This window comes from Ceratotherium simum, chromosome 22 (genome assembly GCF_057802395.1).
Source record: "Ceratotherium simum simum isolate JZ-2026a chromosome 22, ASM5780239v1, whole genome shotgun sequence".
NCBI classification, from domain to species: Eukaryota; Metazoa; Chordata; class Mammalia; order Perissodactyla; family Rhinocerotidae; genus Ceratotherium; species Ceratotherium simum.
In genome coordinates this window covers 12,748,663-12,768,133 of record NC_141921.1, presented here as the reverse complement: position 1 = coordinate 12,768,133, position 19,471 = coordinate 12,748,663, and the positions used below count along the sequence as shown (strand labels likewise).

General features: G+C 54.2%; 2 protein-coding genes across 6 annotated transcripts; one reads left to right on the top strand and one right to left on the bottom strand.

Moving 5' to 3' along the window:
- Positions 1 to 1,831: 1,831 nt before the first annotated feature.
- Positions 1,832 to 6,774, top strand: TSPAN1 (tetraspanin 1). The gene is made up of 8 exons (XM_004442033.3): positions 1,832 to 1,923; positions 2,383 to 2,447; positions 4,959 to 5,165; positions 5,378 to 5,452; positions 5,570 to 5,668; positions 5,749 to 5,904; positions 6,010 to 6,093; positions 6,281 to 6,774. Exons 2-8 carry the CDS (start codon positions 2,391 to 2,393, stop codon positions 6,326 to 6,328), a joined length of 726 nt encoding a protein of 241 aa, XP_004442090.2. The 5' UTR covers positions 1,832 to 1,923; positions 2,383 to 2,390; the 3' UTR covers positions 6,329 to 6,774.
- A 2,177-nt stretch (positions 6,775 to 8,951) lies between these two features.
- POMGNT1 (protein O-linked mannose N-acetylglucosaminyltransferase 1 (beta 1,2-)) lies at positions 8,952 to 18,100 on the bottom strand. 5 transcript variants are annotated; one of them, XM_004442035.3, is made up of 22 exons: positions 17,999 to 18,100; positions 17,367 to 17,536; positions 16,632 to 16,746; positions 16,377 to 16,495; positions 15,655 to 15,720; positions 15,451 to 15,564; positions 14,468 to 14,585; positions 14,176 to 14,274; positions 13,904 to 14,031; positions 13,528 to 13,598; positions 13,223 to 13,298; positions 12,948 to 13,031; positions 12,817 to 12,858; positions 12,548 to 12,606; positions 12,157 to 12,229; positions 11,946 to 12,074; positions 11,737 to 11,862; positions 10,713 to 10,777; positions 10,475 to 10,519; positions 10,102 to 10,237; positions 9,723 to 9,832; positions 8,952 to 9,624 (listed from the first exon to the last, which is right to left on the bottom strand). In XM_004442035.3, the coding sequence occupies exons 2-22, from the start codon at positions 17,484 to 17,486 to the stop codon at positions 9,537 to 9,539; spliced, it is 1,983 nt and encodes a 660-aa protein (XP_004442092.1). In that variant the 5' UTR covers positions 17,487 to 17,536; positions 17,999 to 18,100; the 3' UTR covers positions 8,952 to 9,536. The 5 variants fall into 5 exon arrangements, with proteins under 5 accessions (XP_004442092.1, XP_087302140.1, XP_087302139.1 ...); XM_087446014.1 differs by lacking the exon at positions 17,999 to 18,100 and adding an exon at positions 17,711 to 17,829; XM_087446013.1 differs by lacking the exon at positions 17,999 to 18,100 and having other exon boundaries at positions 17,367 to 17,822.
- Between the last annotated feature and the right edge of the window lie 1,371 nt (positions 18,101 to 19,471).

Below are 19,471 nucleotides of genomic sequence, written 5' to 3'. Positions count from 1 at the left end.
ATCAACTTCTAGCCACTATACCCGTAATTTTTATTTATTTATTTATTTTCCCCCCCAAAGCCCCAGTAGATAGTTGTATGTCATAGCTGCACATCCTTCTAGTTGATGCATGTGGGACGCGGCCTCAGCATGGCCGGAGAAGCGGTGTGTGGGTGCGCGCCCGGGATCCGAACCCGGGCCGCCAGCAGCGGAGCGCACGCACTTAACCTCTAAGCCACCGGGCTGGCCTGCCACTGTACCTATAAACCTACCCACCCTTGGCCATCTTCTTCCTCAAGTCCTAGACAAAGGCCTCCTCCCCTGTTCTTTCTGGAAGCCAGCCCCTCCTGCCTTCTTAGAGATCCCATCAATATAGACAGTCTGCTTGGTGCTTGAGACATAGACTCTGGCACCAGACTGATGGGGGTGAATCCTGGTTCTGCCACTTACCAGCTGTGTGAGCATGGCAAGTACTCAACCTTTCTGTGCCTCTGTTTCCCCATATTTAAAAATGGAATATAAAGAGAATCTATCTCATAGGATTGTTGTGAAGGGGAAAAAAAGGCTTACTACATACGTAATGCACTTAAAACATGATCTGTACAAATATTAGTGTCAGCAGCCCCTTTCCTGTTTCTTTAGCTGCCTCCTCCCATTAAAAAAACAAAACATGAAAAAATCCACTTTGCCCATCCCACACCCCTCTGGCTGTGATTCTCCCCACTCTGACCTCACTCTGTGGTTATTCTCTTATGTCCCAGAGTGGGGAAAAAAATCTCATTTTAAAACCCTATAACTATTCTATTATACAGACCGGGAAACAGAGGCTTAAAATCAAGTCTAAGAAATGCCAACAGGGTCACACAGCTAATAAGCAACAGAACCAGGATTCGAGCACCTGGTCCGAGTGCCTCGAAAGCCAGAACTTTCCCAGCACCTCAACATCAGGAGTGGGAAGTGGGATGGGCAGCCCCAGAAGGATTAATGAAGGTGCGGGGTGGCGGGGTGGCGGGGGGTGACACTTGTGGGACCGTGGTGCCACCTGCTGGCAGAAAGGGAAGAGGCATACACAGAGTGCTAAGAGAAGACTGGAGGGGGAAAGAAACGGTGGGGAGGGAGAAGAGTGAGGCAGAAATAGGAAGGGAGGAGACAGATGGGGAATTTGAGGTTTTATGGAGGGGAAAGCATTAGGAGCTGTTTGCTACTCAGAGGAGGGGCAGAAGCTGCCAAACCTTGGTCATTTCCTTGAAAGTGTTTGTGTGTGTGTGTGTGTGTGTGTGTGTGTGTGTGTGTGTGTGTGAGAGAGAGAGAAAGAGAGCGAGCGAGAGAGAGAGACTTTAAGTGCGTACCTCAGATGTTGCTCTGTTGTTTGTTAGTGCTGGGAGTCGGTCCGCAAAGAGTAGAGTGTATGTGTGTGTGAGTGTGCACTCATGAACACTAGTAGATGTTTGTGTATCTGTGTGTGAATACATAGATTGCAGCTTGCGCAGATGTGTGCGTCTGTGAGCACGTAGGGCATGTATGAACGTAGGGTGTGTATGAATGTATCAGCAGACACAGGGTAAGAAACATATGTACACTATTGTGGTAGATGGCACACAAAAGTTCTGGGGGGCCACTTGCCTCACCCCGAGACTTCTCTGCCTTCTTCAGATCAGGAGGGGCGTTGCCTGGGGTTGGCGTTGCCAGGCGGAGGCCTGCTGCTGCTGTGGCTGTGGGGACGGATCTCCAGGCAGCAGGGGGCAGCAGGGGCAAGAAGAGGCCAACCAGCTGCGGGCGGGGCAGCGGGCCGGCAGAAGGAGGCCTTTAAAGCGCCTGCCCCGCCTGCAGGTAAGCAGTGTTGTGTAGAGCCAGCTCTGTCTTCCTGCCTGCCTGCCCAGTGGCAGTTCCCTGGAGCCTCCTCAGATCCCTCTTTCAGAACTCACTACCAAGAGCCCTGAACAGGTGATGGCATAGGATAGAGAGTATCCTAGGAAGTGAAATCAATCTGGAAACAGGTTCGGGGAGCTGGAAGGGCCGTGGGCAGGGTCCTGGAAGAGTCTAAGGTTGGTTTGGGGAAGGGTCCAGGATATACAGGTGTCAGGGAAGGGCATGGAGTGACCTATAGTGGGGGGGGGGGGGGTTGGGCTTGGGGTTTCAGTAGAGGAACCAGGGGTCTGAGGATCTCAGAGTGTTAAGTGTTGGTTAGGTGCTGGTAGAGGGCCTGGGTAGCACAGAGGGATAGGGGTATCAGGATGGGATCTAGGAAAAGTCCTGAGGTATCAGAGTCCAGATGCAGGGGAAGCTTGGTGATATATGCGTCCAGGATGCTGGAGTCTGGTATGTCGGGGTCCAAATGCCGGGCCAGCCCAGGTGTGTGTGTGGGGGTGGTGAGGTCCTAACTCACACATGTCTGCCTCCCAGGAGCCACCATGCAGTGCTTCAGCTTCATTAAGACCATGACAATCCTCTTCAATTTGCTCATCTTTGTAAGTATGGGGGTTGTGGGCTCTCTGGGGCTCCCTACAGGAGTGGGTCACAACCTGAGCAGAGCCCAAGCTGGGGAACAGGAGACTGCTATGCCCAGACTCTGTCCTGCAAGTTTCCCCTTATGATGGAGTACAGAAGTCTCCCCAAATGCTGAGTCTTGGTCCCATTAGCAGCCTGGCTGCCACATAAGTTGAAGTGGAAAACCTTAGTGGCATCCCCTCCCTTCCAGGAAGCTTCAGGCCAGGCTTAGGGCAGGGCAGGGTAGGCTAAGAGGAGCAATTCTCCCCTTTTTATAGGCGCTGGGGACGCAGCAAGGGGAAAGGGTTTGCCCAAGGTTACCTAGTATGGAAGAAAATTCAGTGGCCTCTGTGCGATGGGGAGCTGAAAGAAGAGAAGGTCCAGAGACGTTAGAGCAGAGGTTCTGCCCCAAGCAGCCTTTATTCATTCAACAAACATTTATTGCCTAAGATTCTGTGCTGAGTGCTGGGGTGACAGGTGAGCAAGCCCTTTCTCTGTCCTCGAGGATCTCAGGTCCAGCAGGCCATATAGGCAGACAGTTGAACATAGTATGTCTGGCCTTAGCACAGGGACTTAGGGGAGCCTGTAGGAGGGGACTGAACCCCACCTGGTCAGAGAAGACTTCCTGGAGGAAATAGCTGAGGCTAGGAATTTGCCTAGGGTTAGGAGGTTGTAAAACATGCAGAAAGGCCCGGAGGCAATGAAATCAGATATTGTTCAGAAAACCAGGAACAGATTGTATAGAGAATGTTTGAGGAAGCTGAGCAATGAGGCATGAACCCTAGAGATGGTGGTGGAGATGGGGAGAAATGGACAAAGTGCACAAAGCACAAAGCCCTCAGATGGTGGCTGAGGGATGGAAGAAGGGGCAAGGGAGACAGAGGTCTTAGAGCTGATACCCATATCTCTGGCAAGCATCTGGGGGATGACCCAATGGCAGCTGTGTACCCAATAGGGTTGTAGCTCAGGTCGGAGCTGGACATGGATATGGGCAAGTCATGTGCCCATAGGTGGTCATTGAAGCCATGGGGAGGGGTGAGAGCAGTCAGGGGGAGTGAACTCTAAGAAACCCAACTTATAAGGGGTAAGAGAAGAAATGGCCTTATAAGGAAGCTGTGGAGAAAGATGCAGAAAGAGCAGCAGGAGGAAAACAGGGAGAGTGAGATATCAGAGACGTTAAGGAGGATATGGCCCATGAAGTGTCCACCAGACCTAGCACAGGATGTCACACAGACCTTGGAGCCACATTAGAGTGGGTGAGAGCGAGTAAAAGGTGAGGAAGTGGCGACACGGAGTGTAGAAGAATTTGGAGAAATTGGGCTGGGGGTGAGTACTCTCTGACTCCTATGTGGTCTGTGTCTTGGGCTTCCTTTGGCTTCAAGGAACTAGCCTTTATCCATGTATCTGGAGAAGGCAATAGGATCCCAATGATTTGGAGAGCAGAGGGTCTGACCTGAGGGGGTTAAAGGCAAATCCGGTTTGGTTTCTGGCCTCTGTTGCCCAGGCCTTGCCAGGCTGGGCAGGGGAGGGCAGGCCTCAGACTCCTTGAAATTTGACCCCGTAGGCTGGAAGCCCAGCTTTCTCTCCTTGGACAAACATACCTGGGATCCAGCCACAATCTGCCACCTCATTCCTGGTTCTCGTCTCAGCTTCTATAGCTGGAAAGTAGGGACTGGGCACCAAGGTGGTGTCAGGCTGATTCATTCACTGAAGCTCTGATCAGCGAGGCTTTGCTCTAAGATCTGTGGGAACTGGGCAGTGCCCTCTTCCTCAATCTTCAGGGCTTCATGGTTCCCTCTAAGGTGTGGGGTTGAGCCAGAGAGCCTGTAAGAGAAACTCTAGCTATCCTCCCCTATGGTGCCTCAGTTTCCACTTGTGAGACAAGGAGAGGTCTAGGCTGGATGAAGGGTAGGCCTGGAGTCTGATCCTGGAAAGGAGCCAAATGGGGCCTCAGTGTGGTTGTCCCTTCTCACCAACCCCCTCTCCAAGGTTGGGAGCAGGTGGAAGCCTCAGCCCCGCCTCTGTTGCTATGGTGACTGTTGAGCCTGCTCAACACTACCACCTGCCTGTTTCCGCCTATCAGAGGACAGAGGTATTCCAGACACCCATAGCCCAGAAAGGAAATTGTGTGTGTGTGTGTGTGTGTGTGTGTGTGTGTGTGTGTGTGGTTCATCTGCTTGTTTTCACTCCTAGCTATGTTGCAGGACCCTGGCAGCAGTGAGGGAAAGCCTTGCCCCTCCCTCACCCTGTGGATATTTCTGGAACCCCTGATCCCATTTATATCTGCCTAGGTGTACAGCCTGGTGCCAGCTATGGGTGTCTCAGTCCCCATCTTTCTGTCTCTAAAGGATGTTTTCCCTCCCTACAGGATGAGTTTTTAGACTCCTTAGCCAATAAAAGGGGAAGTTTCTTGTCTCCCGTCTTCCTAACTCAACTGTGTGGTAGGGAGCTGCTTGCCAGCACTGTTTCAAGGCCTTCCTCTCTGTTCCCAGCTGTGTGGTGCAGCCCTGTTGGCAGTGGGCATCTGGGTGTCAGTCGATGGGCCATCCTTCCTGAAGATCTTCGGGCCGCTGTCGTCCAGTGCCATGCAGTTTGTCAACGTGGGCTACTTCCTCATCGCAGCTGGCGCTGTGCTCTTTGCTCTTGGTTTCCTGGGCTGCTACGGTGCTAAGACTGAAAACAAGTGTGCTCTCATGACGGTGTGTCAAACCCAGCTCCATAGGCCCATGACCAAGGCCCAGGGTCCCCTCACCCTTGATGCCAGGCCCTGGGGAATCCCCAAACTCTGCTCTGGTCTCCAGGGGCCTCAGCAAAGGGAGCCCCTGCCTCATTTTTACGAGGGGTGGATTACAGCAAGGAAGATATGAGGAACTGTCTCTTTCTAAAACTCAGACCCCTGTTCCCCACTCAGTTCTTCTTCATCCTCCTCCTCATCTTCATTGCTGAGGTTGCAGCTGCCGTGGTCGCCTTGGTGTACACCACAATGGTGAGGAACAGGGATGGGGCAGGGGGGGGAAGATTGAGCAAAGCCTTGGAAGGGGGCTGTAGCCTGTGAATGGCCACCTTCCCTACCAGGCCCTGAACACTGGTCTGCCCCACCTAGGCTGAGGAGCTCCTGAAGTCAGTGATAGTGCCCACCATCAGGAAAGAATATGGTTCCCAGACAGACTTCACCCAAGTGTGGAATGCCACCATGGAAGGGGTAAGGTGGGCTAGGGGAGATTTTGGGGTGGGGAGAAAGAAGCAAGTCTCCTCTGACCACCCTGTCCTCCTCATCTCCAGCTCAAGTGCTGTGGCTTCAACAACTACACGGATTTTGAGGGCTCTCCCTACTTCACAAAGAACAAAGCCTTCCCCGAATACTGTTGCTCTGGCAATGTTAATCGCACAACCACGGAACCCTGCACCAGGGAGAAGGCCGAGGAGAAGCTTGTAAAGGTGTGGGCTGGCATAGAAGGTTGGGGGATGCCTTAATGGCCTTAGAGTGCTGAATGAGGGTAGAGGGCAGCTGCTGCATATAGATGCTCCCTTCCCTCCCCTAAGGGTTGCTTCGATCAGCTTCTGCATAGCATCCGAACGAACGCAGTCACTGTGGGTGGTGTGGCAGCTGGAATTGGAGGCTTGGAGGTAAGGGGGTGAGGAGGTTGGGGCAGGATATCGCCACTGGACCAGGGTTGCTTGACCCACCTCTGAGGCCTTTCTGGAGAGGACTGCCTTCTAACAGAGCTTCATGTAGGGTGTCTGGGTGGCAAGGGACTAAAGCTTAAGGACCCCAATCATGTCTCCTCATCTCTCCCTATTCTGTCCCCACCAGCTGGCTGCCATGATTGTGTCCATGTATCTGTACTGCAATATGAAATAACTCTGCTTCTGCCTCTGCCACTGCTGCTGCCACACAGGAACTCGGGAAAGGCACCCTAGCACTGACAAACGGCAGTGATCAGGGTGGGGACAGAATCTAACAGCGTCACTTGGGCCAGAGTGGGCCCAGCTTTGCTGTTCTGGACTTGAGGCCAAATAGTGACCACCCCCTTCAGGCTGTGCCTGACTTTCCCTTCCATTGGTGGGGGTGGGGCCCACCTGTTCCAGAGCCTCTAAGGTAGCCAGTTCTGCCCATTCCTCCAAGCTGTCCCTTAAACCCTTGACACCCCCTCAGGCCAAGCGTGGCTCTTGGTGATCCCAGCACTGCACTGGGGGATGAGAGAAAGGCACCGTCTGGCACGGACATATGTGAAATCAGCAGTCACCAGGCAGATGTGTGGAGGGCGCTTCAGAACTCAAAAACCAATTAAAATGTTTCCATTTGGACTCTTTTTGTGTATCCTTGGGGAGAGGGGCCCATCTTGCCTAAACTGGTCTCAGACTCCTATGGGGCTGGCAACTCAGAAGGCCCCTGGAAAGGTAGCAGAAGGGAAGTCAGGTGGAGGTGAGTAGCGATTTCTCCCCTTTATTTGGATTCCAGGCCTGGGAGGGAGCCTAATAGGATGGCCAAGAGCGCACTGAGGGAGGAGGTAGGGGCTTGGTCAGTTTGCCTTCCTGTAATGTGGGAGGACTTTGGCCTAAACTTTGGCCCCCACTCCTGGGTGGGGGCACTGGACTGGAAAGCTATGAAAATAACAAGCTTGCGCCCAAGTGGGGGCGGGGAGATCAGAAATATTGCCAGGGCAATGGGAGATGGTCACTCCTCAGGCTCTGAGAAGCCCCCCAGAAGCCCCCACCGGAGGATCCAATCTGCCTACCCTTCCCACGCAGGCTAAGCCCAACACCTGTCCCTGCTTTGGAGACTTCAGAAAGAACTTCCTTTATTCTTGGTCTTGGGCTGCCTGGTGCTCTACAGATCTGGTCTCTTATTTCGTTTTAACCACCCCATGCTCCAGAAACTGGGCCTAGAAAGGCCAAATGACTTGTTCCAGGCCCACAACATTCCGTGAAGAGCTGAGCCTGGATTTGGGCCCAGGCCGTGTGACTCCAGAGCTTGGTGGGATCCTGGCTGACATGGCAACAGATTGACTTGAAGGCCAGAATGTCCCAGACATCGATCTGATTGCTGCTAAGCCAGGAGTGACAGCACTAAAGAGGGAGGCTATGGCCGGAGGATGTGGTGTCTGCTTCCAGACACAGCCCAGCCTGGCAAAATGGTCCTCCTCCTTGCTTCCCTTTGACCCCTGGATCCCTCTTCTCGGGCTTTTCTACCGCAGCCCAGAACTATCACCCCTTGCTGAGCCCAAAAAGGAACAGTGATCTGGCCACCACACAGTGCCTGGGAGCTAGTCTGAGGCCCAGGTCAGGAGCCTGCTGCGGGGCCAGGCAGCGAGAGCAATTAGCCCCCGTCCATCCTTCAGCCCCTTACCTGGCCTCTCACACACTACCCCTCCCCCAGATGCCTATATGGAGGCTGCAAGGTGTTTGCCCAGGGCGGGGCTCCACCTCATTATAAGCTAACTGCTCCCCAACCTGGCTGTTGTGGTACCTCAAGCATTATCTCTAGCTCCAGCAAACACTGAGGGCGTCAGGGTGGCGAGAAACGTCCAAGCCACACACTACCGGTGCCATCGCTGAGCTGGGCTCCAGGGACCGGTCAGGGAGGCAGGGACAGAGAACCGGAGAAAGGGCAGGAGTTCCAGTCAGCTCCTGCCTCCCTGGCCAAGGCTCTTTATTAGGAGCTCACCAGGCTCACCTCAGAAAGGCCCTGAAGGCAGACCTCTTCTGAAGAGGAGTTCTACACTCACCCTCCTGATTCTAAGTCCTTCACAGATCCCTTAAATGTCATGGCCCTTGCCTTGGTCGATCTCATCCGCTTTCTCTGGACAATCCCGTCCATTTTCTGGTGCTTCTATGACTGACTAACTCAGATCTTCCTAAGCTTTTCGGGTCACTGGCTGGGTAAGAATCTGATGAAAACAATGGCTTTTCTCTAGAAAAATGCCCAGATATGGAATTCTGCATACAAGGTGTCCCAAGAGCCACAGACATCTTGCTCCTATGTCTCCATCTGCAGCCCACTCCTAGCCTCCTGAATGATGCCCGTCCAGTCCCATCTCACCCACTTCTTTCCCACCCCCACTATATTCACCTGCTCTCCCTTCACCTCCCCCACCCCCAAGTATCCCTTTTTGCTCTCTCTTGCTCCATCTCTGGGGACAGGTGCCTGGACCAGACAAGCTAGGCAGGAAACAGTCTTACGGTTAAAGAGTTCAAGAGTGGGTATGGGGCAGGAGTGGCTGCTCCAAGCTCAGCCCCAAGTAGGGTGGGGCTAAGGTCAAGCTCAGCTGTCCTAGGGTGGAGCCTAGGGAAAACCTTGGAGTTGAGACTTGGGCATCCCCTGGTGGCCAAATGGTCCCAAATGGAAGATAAACCCTGCAGCAGACACTAAGGAAAACTCACCATCCATCTGGACCATTCTTTCTCCCACCCATCTCTCTCTCTCTCTCTCACACACACACACACACACACACACACACACAAAATCACAAGACACATCCCCAGAGGTTTTCTCTTTTTTTAATCAATGACCACTTTATCCAGCTTTGGAAACGTGGACAAAGAGGGGGCTGAGAAGAGGCCTGGTTCAGTGTCTGAGGGTCTCTGAGGGGGTCTACATCAGCAGGCAGGCCCCAACTGGGCCTGTCCATGGGTTGGGCACAGCAGTTTCCTGAGTCAGAGGCAGCCCCACCCTCAGGGCAGCACCCCAGTCCAGAAAGGAGTCAAGGCCCTCCAGGCTTCAGCCTGTTTCCAGGGCTTTCATGACAGTCAATAAATAGGCTAGATTCTGAGCCAGGCCTGGGAGGAGGGAGTGTACAAAGGGCAGGATCAGCTGCCTAGGATCACAATGATTCCAGGTACTGTCCTGCCCTTTCCCAACAAGGAAGTAAATAAATAGACCTCCAACTCAGGAACAGGGGTGTTGGAGCAGGGGAACCCTCCCATTGGAATTAGTAATTAAGTCTCACGTTAAAAACAAACCAGCCCCAGCCCCTGCCAGAGTCTACAAAATCCTACAGGATGGGGTGAAGGGCTAGCCTGCCTGGGGGGTACACAGTACCCAGCCCTGCAGAGTCCTGAAGGAGGTCTCACGTCTGTTCCACAGCTCCTGGGGCTCCCTCCTCTTTTGGGGGTGGCTCCAGGAAAACTGGGGTGATTGATGGTGGCTTCTTCATCCTGGGAAGATAACATGAAAACATATAGGGAAGAGGTCATAGCGATGTCCCCTAATCCCACTAGTTTCCTATTCCCCAGGGCAGAAAAGAATCACTCACGAGTAAGGGGAGGCTGGGACCCCCACCACTAGGAAGTGGTTCTTCTTCCGAAACAATCTCCACAGGCCCCGGTGGTTGCCACGCACATCCAGGTCCCAGATATGGAGGCACTGGTAGGGGTGGGGTAGGGGGAGAGGCATGGCTTGGAGAGCTGTGGGGAGGGGCCGCTGAGGATCCTTGGCCCAGCTCCCACCCCTTCTCAGCAGCCTCCTCAATTTGCAGAAGGTAGCATCTTCTAGAATATGGATTTGGACAAGGAAGTTGGAAGAATGGTTCTGAGAGTATGAAGAGAAAGTTCTGAGGTAGAAGATTCCAGAACAAAGGCTTCCTATATCTTGGGGGGAGGGGTACTCCTGGAGGAGGTATGGTATTGGGGTACCTTGGCAAGCTGTGTCCAGGTTGTGAAGTCATCATCTTTCTCCATTCGGATAAAGGCCACATACGTGTGGCCCTCCGTGTCTGGCAGAAAAGAGTCTTCACAAGGGTTCTTGCTGTGGTCCAGAACCTCAGCTTCACTGCAGCAGTGGGTGGGGGAGAAAGGTCAAGACAGGGCCAGCCTCATGGGTGTGTCACACAAAGCCTCATGTTTAGTTTAATGCTCTGCTGTTGCTGTCTTGAAATTCTCAATAATTTTTGAACAAGGAGCCCTGATTTTCATTTTGCAGTGGGTCCCACAAATGACGGGGCCAAGACTCCCAGTATCTGATTCCTCCTCACTCCCTGCCACATCCCCCTACTGCCCTAGGCCATACCTGAGCAGCCTGTGAACTTCCACTTCATAAGCTTCCTTCTTCAGACTGAAGGGGAAGGAGAAATGGGTCAGGGGAGGAGATAGCCCCTCAGGTCTCAGGGGCAGGGCAAGGGGTCACATAGGAACTGGGGGGCAGCAGGGCTGGGGTAAACACACAGGCCCCAGGGTTGGAAGGCAGTGTCAGGTACATCATCAAGGCTCCTAGATATCTTTCCCTTTGCCCTGTCTCCAGCCCCCACCTGTCCACGTTCCTGAGCTGGACACCTGGAACAGTGTTGAACTTGTGCTTCTTGAAGTAGGCCTCCTGGAGCGGGTGTGAGGGTGAAAATCAGGGCCTTACATTGTCTGGCTCACATCTGCCCACTGACCCACCACATATCCACAAGGCCCACTTTTATCCTGGACCGATAAAAGTCCCTTTAATTTCCTCCTATATTCCTCAGCCTCTCTGCAGCATCCTTGGCAGGCTCTTACTAGCTTTAATTTGGGCTCCACCACTGCCAGAGAGCTCATGCCCACACCGGCAGCTCATACTACTGACCCCTGACCTAGTCCCCCAGGAACATGCTCTGCAGGGGGTGGCAGGCAAAGGAACAGCTGGGCTAGGAAGGAGGAAACTTCTGTGACTAAGATACTGAGAGTGACCTCAGGTAAATACCTGTCCCTCTCTGGGAGATGAGCAGAGGTCTTGTATTAGTCAGCCTCTGAGGGCCCTTCTGGCTTCTAGGAGGTTCTAAGCTGGAAGCTGTCCATTCCTGCGGGCTGGGCTATTTCAAGGCCTCCCTTCCTATAACTGGGGAGTGGCCCTTTGGACACACCCAGGTAGTGGGTGGAGGCCGGGGTACGTCCCTCTTCACCTCAGGCTGAAGCTTAGGCCTCAGCGCTTGCAATGACAGAAGAGGGCAGAGCTTGCAGGGCTGGATAAATGTGTGGTGGCAGAAATACCCTCCCCACACCCACAGTCTAGAGCTAAGAATAGTAATAAGAAAAATAATACCAGCTAACCCTTATATAACGCTTACAGTTCAAAATATGTAATATTTTACATCTATTAACTCATTTAAACCTCATAACCTCACAACCATATGAAGCAGGAGTATTCTTATCCTCATTTTACAAATAAAGAAACTGAGGCAAAAGAGGATAAGTCATTTCCGGGTTACATGGCTAGTAAGTGGCAGAGCTGGGCTGGATCCAGAGTCCATGTTCTTGTCCTACCTACCATACTGTGTCCCCTCCCCAAGCCCCCTGCCTCCCACTCACATGGAAGTAGCCATTCATGTTGAGGCCGACGATACCGAAGTGGTAGGATCGGGAAACGTCAGGGATGATGCACTCTCGGCCTCGGCGTTGTTCAGGCATCCGCATCCACATGTCCCAGTCCCAGAGCTGGGGGCATGGAAGATGATGAAGGTGAAGAGGTTCCAAGCTAGCAGGGACACCAGCCCACACACCCTACCCTGCCAGGGCACCTTTTCGGGTGTGGGCCACTTGGGCTCAAGCTCTTCCTTGTACAAGGACTTCCTGAGCACCCAGCCCAGCCCAGGCATGGTCTCCACACGGTAGAGCAGCGCTGGGTCCTCAGCAGTGTGTTCATACCCCTACGGATAGGGGACCATGGTGGGAAGTATTAGCTTGGTGCCTCTCCAAATTCCCCAGCTGACCACTGGCCACTCAGCCTACCTGGTCATTCCAGGCAGAGATACAGTATAGGCTGTCATCCTCCTCCAGCAGGTGGATGGACTGGCTCAAGAAACTGAGAGAGGCAGGGTCCAAGGGTTCAGGGAGGGGCAAGGACAAACCTAGTCACACTGTGATGCTGGAAGAGCTGGAGATGGGAGTCACACCTCCTTCCCCCTCCCCCCAAATCCCGGTTGTCTCCATTCATCATTTCTACTCTACTCCAGCCCCAACACCTGCCATCCTACCTTTGCTCAGGCTTTTTCCCCACTTTTGAGCTTGCCCCCTCCAGAAAGCTCTCCAAAACACCTCACTGCCTTCTTCCCTAGAGATCCAGTCAAGCAAGGAGGCCCATGCAGCTTATAGGAGCTGCACGGAGGGGCACTCCCCTTACCTGAAAAAATCCACAGCAATGTCCAGGTCCTCTTCTAGAACCACAGCAAACTTGGCTTCCTGCAGGGGGAGAGGGACAACATGATCCCAAGGGGACCTTTCCCATCCTGTCTCCTCCACCCCCATCCCACCTCTCAGGCAGCACTACCTCCATTTTCCAGATCAGGAGGATGAGGCCCAGAGAGGGGAGTAGCTTGCTACATAATAGGACCAGACTTTATGCCCATGTTTCCCCTCCCTAGGCCCACGAGTTTTGTCCCTACTACTCACCGGAAACAGGTTGAAAGTGGCAGTGAGACTGGCCTTGTAGTGCTGGGTGGGGAGTGGAAATAGGGCACATGAGCTTTGCGGTGGACGGTGGGGCCAGGTGTCTGCCCCTTCCCTCCCTGCCTAGGCAGTACCTGAGACACGCGCGCATTCTTGATGCTGATGGGGGTGTGCTGGATGCCCCTCAGACCAAACAGCGCCACCACATCCATCGGCTCCTGCGGGGCATGGCCACCAGTCATATGAGCCACCTTCCCCTGCCCACCTCTGCAGGCTCTGCCATGCCAAGCCCTTCACATTTCACAGCCCTCGCCTGGGCTGTCTTTCTTGCCAGTCCTCGGTGATCACTGCTACTCTGCACCCGCAGCCTTGTGCTCTGCTCTGCCCAAAGCCCCCAAGCCCTACTCACCTCATAGTAGCCATCGATGAAAACTGTTATCATCTGGGGAGACACTCCCTGGGCCGACAGCAGAGAGCGCAGCATCCTGGGGAGCCCAGGGATGGGTTAGGCTTCTTTGTCCCCAATACTCAGGGCTCCCCTATGCTTATGGATGGGCCCAGATTCTCCATGTTCACCCACATGGATGAATGAACCTAGAATCTCTTGTCTTTCCACCCACTTCAAGAGTTCCTTCTGCAGGCAGATGAGCTGGGGTTCCCACCCACTAAGCACCCTCCTGTTGAGTGCTAGATATAGCCCACTCCCAGGCTCACCTGTACAGGTAATTGGGCCGGTTCCCTGCAATGACAGCCACAGGAACATTGAGAACCTTATTGTCTGGGAGCTGAGGGAGAAATAGCTTTTAGCTCTTGCCTCACTCTCTCTTCAAACTGGGATCCCCACCTAGGGAAGAGTTCTCTGGGGGCAGGGGGACTCCTGAGCAGAAAGGGAAAAGGCAGGGAGTCTTCCCTGTCCTGGCCCCTTACTCTCAGCCCAATTCCAACTCCAGGCCTTTGCTCACATGGCCTGCCCCTTCCCACCAACCAGGATGCCCTCTGTCTTTCAGAGCTCAGTATAAACCTTCGGCTCCTGGTTCCCTCCCAGGATGGGGTAAGGAATCCCAGCCTCACTGCCTAAGGCCCCACTCACTGGGTCAGGGCTGAACTCGATGGGGGTGGGGTCCTTGCAGCTGCATACACTCCCATAGCCCTCAACTTTGCTGCAGAAGCGCCGGCGGCGACGGTTCAGCTCTGTGTCTGCCCAGTGACACTCTGCTTCTGAGGGAAGGATGGGGTCAACAGGATGAGGCATGAGGAGGGCACGAGGCCGGTGTGGTTTGGAGAGCCCCAGGCATCCAGTCAAAAGAACAAAGCTCCATAAAGAGAGCCCAAATGCCCATCCCCAGTCCCCATTAACCTAACCTTCAGCCGAGCTCAGGGGCACATCTGTCTTCAGCAGGACTGGGTCCCCCCAGGAGGAGAGGGCAGGTGACTTAGAATGTTTCTCCCCAAGGACAGGACCTGGCAGGGGGCAGGAATGAGGGGCAATGGGGGCCCAGCCTCCAGTTTTGAAACTTCTTCCCATCTCCCTGCCCACTTTCATCCAACCCACCACCACTGGCTCCTATTTGCCCCCCACCCCACCCCATCTCCTGGGGTTCTGCTCCTCCCAGGCCCTTGACACTACAGGGTAGATGGCCTGTGGTGCTGGCACCTCCTTTTCGTCCCACGAAGGCCCAGGTGTCCCTCCAGCCCAGGGCAGGGCCGGCCTGGCTGCCCAGGCTCCTCAGCAGAGCCTTGGCCGTGTCCTTAAGGTGGAAGGAGCCCTCGTCCTGGGAGACCAGAGAAGGTGGTCAGCCTGACTGGCATGGTTCCAGGAGACCTGGCCTCATGGAGCGCTGTGTCAAGCATCATGTGAACCCTTTTACTTAAATTAGCTCATTAAATTATCACAACAACCCTCTGTGGTTACTATCATTTCACAGGTAAGAAAACTGAAGGCTTAGCAAGATTCTGAAAATTGCCCAAGGTCTCCAGGCTACTAAGTCCTTACCAGCATCCCACACAATCTACACCCGTCCCTGCTACCTCTCTGCCGCCTTTCCCACCACTCTTCTCCTCCCCTCCTTTACTCGCCCCAGCTCCACTGGCATCCTTGCTGTTCTCTCAAGCAGGCCAAGCATCTTCCCACTTCGAGGCCTCTGCACTTGCCACTCTTTCTATCTAGAATGCTCTTCCTCCAGACATTCGCCAGGCTCATTCCTCACTTCCTCCAGCTTTCTGTTCACATGTCATTTCCTTACAGAGGACTTCTCTTCCTAAAATGCATCCCCCATCACTCTGTGTCCCTTGCTTCATTTTCTTCTTATAATGTGAGTTATCATTTCCTAACATTCTACATTTACTTATTTGGCTGGTTTTTGCTGATCTTGCCCTGCTGGAGGAAGTTCCATAGGGTGGGGACTCTGTCTTGCCTCCCATTGTATTCCCAGCACCCAGAGCAGTGCCTGGCACACAGTAGGTGCTCAATAACTATCTGCTGAATTAATAAAATGACAAGGCTAGGACTGGAACCTGAGTCACCTTCCTCCAGAGGCTCTTCCCACTAAGCCATATTAGAGGCAAAGAACCCAGGGCCACGAGCAGGGTTGGAGCTGGGGGTGTAGGGGAGGATGTGGCCAGGGCAGAGGCACTGACCTTGACGGTGCAGATGAGCACTCGGCCAGGTGCCACCATGTTGAGGAACAGCACCATGGCCTCATCCTCATGAGGTGAGTACGTGTCAAACACACGCTTTGCCATCACATGGCCCTGGCAGGGGACACACCTCTCGTGAGTTAGTGTCATCAGCAAGGAGGGCTCAGCTTTGGCCCTCCAGGTCCTCCACCCCTAGAACCTCACCGTAGCCTGGTTGAGGACGATGACATGGATGCCCCGGCCTTGCTCCCGGGCCTCGTCCTCCAGTACCTACAGGATGGCAGAGAAAAAGTCCAGCTCTTTACTTTGGCATTCAAGGCCTCTCTGTCCTATGGGCACTTAGAAAACCAGCTGCATGAAACCTCCCCTCCTGCCTATGCCTCTGTTCACACAGTTCTCTTCCAGCCTTGCTTGAAGGCCACCTCTTCCAAGAAGCCTCCATAGCACTCTCAGCAAAAGAGACCACATCTTTCTACAATTCTCCCCTCATGGCTTTCATGGCTCTGAGAGCCCTTGACTGTTCCTCTCTCATGCTGGAGATATTACAATCCATCAGACTGAGCCCCTCAAAGTAGGGCCAGGTCTGATTACCTCTAGGTCTCCAGAGTGTGGCACAAGGCTGAGGCCAAAGAAAGGACCAGGAAGTAGTTATGAAATAAATAAATCAATTAATTAACTGCCTACTAATACTAATGATCACTTTTGATAATATCCCACTACATCTAAGACATTTCACATGATTTTCATTTAATCCTCACAAGTAGAAATCATTAGTCACAGTCCACAGATGAGGAACTAAGGCCTCCAAAGTCACACAGCTAGAAACTGGCAGAGGTGCAGTTCCCACTCAGGCAGTGACCCCAGAGCCAGTGGACCACGCCCTGCATAGAACAGAGTGACTACACACCAGACACTGGCCCACTCACCGTGGTGCCATCCACTGCCACGTATACTTTGCTGCGGCTCGAGTACACCTCCACATCCAGGACCCGTTGGGGACCGCTGCCTCTGCGCCGGGGAGGCTCCAATCGGCCCAGGGCCTCATCTGCGGGCGTGCGACAGGTCATGGAAAGTCTCTCCAGCAGAGTCTCACCTCTTGGGATCTGCCTGCCATTTCAGCCATGAGATCTCAAGAGACACCCCCCTCCCCACCAACCCGAGCATCCTCAGCCTGGCCCCACCATAGTCTTGCTCTGGCTCTGGGTCTTCGTTGGCCTCGCTGATGGCTCGTCTCGTGTCCAGGATCAACTTGATATTGACAATGACGGTCACCAGTAGGAAAAGCACGGCCCCTGTCTGAGGGGAGGGGTGGGCACGACTAAAGACAGGCACCTCCTCCAGCTCATCGAGGGTCTTTCTGAAAGGAGGGCCCTGGCTGTAGTGAGGACACAGGGAGAACCTGGGGCCTGTCTCTGCTCCCTATGTCTGCCCAGCTCTACTCCCTCAACCAGGGTCCAGTTTCATGACCACCTCCTCCAGGGAAACTCCCCTGACCCTTCCCGGTTCATCAGGGCCCTCCCTACCCAGAGCTCCTGTAGTCTTCCATTTGAGGCCTTGATTTCCCTGGTCCCCTCCACAATTAGTTCCTAGAGATGGAGCCAGTCCCAGAGAACCAAGCTGGGGATCAGAGCCCTGGGTCCTAGCCCTGACTGCCTGACAGGTGTGTGCCCCTGGGCAAAGCCTTCCTGATCAGACTTCAGGTTTGTCAGAAGCCTGGGAGGTTGTACTTGGGTTCTGATTCCAGAACTCTGGGGCTAAACCACTACTTGATAGGAACATGGCACAAAGAGGTTTCCCTCTAGGAACCTGCTGTCCCTTTCCAGGGTGGGGGCAGCCAAGGTAGGTCCCAGTGCCCACAGTCTAGGCTGGGGTAAAGCTGGGAGGCAGCCCCCGGGAGGTATGGGACATCTCTGTACCTGACAGAATCTCCGCAGGGCCCGCTGGTTGGTCAGTTTATACTTCCAGGTAAGATACCAGCTCCGCTTCTTTCGAGCCCCAAAGGGCTTGATGAGGGGGCTGGGCTTCCAGTCGTCCATGCCGGATTAGGGGGTCACCGCTGTCCTGGCCAACCCATGCCTTCAGGAATCTTAAGGGACCAAAGGGTCACATGGGGTAAGGTGTTCCTCCCAAAGTCTGATGCCTTCTGGGGAGATGAGGGAGGGCCTCCCAACAACTCTTCCCTGCAGGCATCCATGCTGTGTGACCTGGGGAAAGTGGCTCAACTTCTCTGGAAAGAAAAGCTTCAGAGGGGTCAGATTACCTGGAAACTCCCTTGGGGTTGGGGGAACTGAAGGGTTGCCCAGGGTCCCGGCGGTGGAGGCCAAATAATCGGGTCTCAAGGTTCACCAGCCCCTAAAAGGCCCAAGACCCAGCCTTCCCAGTCCTAGAGTGGGCACAGGGCAGCGACCCCCCCCCCCCCCGGTCCTCCGTCCTCGCCCCCTCCTACGTGACCCCACTCTTCTCCTCCCGGGGCTCGGGGCTCCCGACGACTCGGGCGACCTGCCCTGGCCGCGTCACCCCTCCAAGACCCCCGCCCGGAGGCACTCACGGCTCAGGGGCCGCGAGCCTCGCGGGAGCCCCGCTCGGGCCCGCACGGCTCGGCCCGGCGCGCCGAGGCCTCCGCCTCCTCCATGCCGCTCGCGGCCCCGCCCCGGCGCGGCCCGGCCCGCCTCCCCGCTTCCGCCGCCGCCGCCGCCGCCGCCGCGGGGTGAGAGGGCGGCGGGCGGCGCTTAGGGCGGCGCGGGCCGTCTGCAGGCCGTGACCCCGCGAGCGCTCGGAGCCGCGGCCGCTTCGCGGGCGGCGGGAGGGGGGCTGCTGGGGGAGGGCAGCCTCTCCGCCGCCATCACTGCCGGATGGCAAAGCGATGCGAGTCGGAGTCCTAGAGCCTTGGACCAGAGCCCACGGCGCTCCGGGGTCAGAGGGGCGACAAGCCTGGGACACAGCGACCCTGGCCCCTTGCTTGGGCGAGGCTTCTCCCAGGTCTGGGGCATGCAGGGCCTTTGGAGGCCGAGGGACATTAAAAACCTGATTCTACTAATCACCTAGACCTTGGGCAAGTCACTTCAGGTCTTGGCGTAGGTTCCCTTCTCTGTGAAATAGGGGTGTGCTGATATGATGCAGACTGTATGCCAGTCAGTTTTAAACACTTTACTTATGTTAACTCATTTAATTCCACAACAACCCCATGAGGTAGGTACTATTACTAATGAGGCCCAATGTCACCAAGCTGGGAGAGCTAGAATTCAAACCCAAGCGGCCTGGCTCCCGAGTCCACTCTTAACCCCTGCACCATAGTAGTACTTAGAGAGTTGATGTGAAGGTTACATGAGATAATACATATAAAGCAGTTAGCTTAACACAGTGGTTCTTGAACTTCAGTGTGCATCAGAATCTGTTGGAGGGCTTGTTAAAACACAGATTGCTGGGGGGCTGGCCAGGTGGTGCAAGCCGTTAAGTGCGTGTGCTCCCAGGCGCGCATGGACGCACTGCTTGTCAAGCCATGCTGTGGCAGCCGCCCATATAAAGTGGAGGAAGATGGGCATGGATGTTAGCCCAGGGCCAGTCTTCCTTGGCAAAAAAAAAAAAAAAGAGGAGGATTGGCAGATGTTAGCTCAGGGCTCATCTCCTCACAAAAAAAAACCACAGATTGCTGGGCCCCATTCTTAGAAGTTGATTCAGTAATCTGGGGCAGAGAAGAATGCTGCATCTTTAAGAAGTTTCTAGGTGACAGTGACACTTATTTGAAGTAGGTAGCCATGGAACAGTTTTAAGCAGGAGAGCAACATAATCTGATTTAAAAGAACTTTTACCTTTTTGTGGAGAATGTACTAATAGGAAACAGGACGCCAGAAGACCAGTTAGATTTTTCTGAGCTCTCCGTAGTCCATCTGTTTTCTAAATGGTGGGATGGTATCCCCCAAAATGTTAACAGTACTTGTCTTAGGAGTTGAGGCAATAGGTGATTTTCCCTAATGACTATGTATTAGAACAGAAGAAAACTCAATACATTTTGTTATCATTT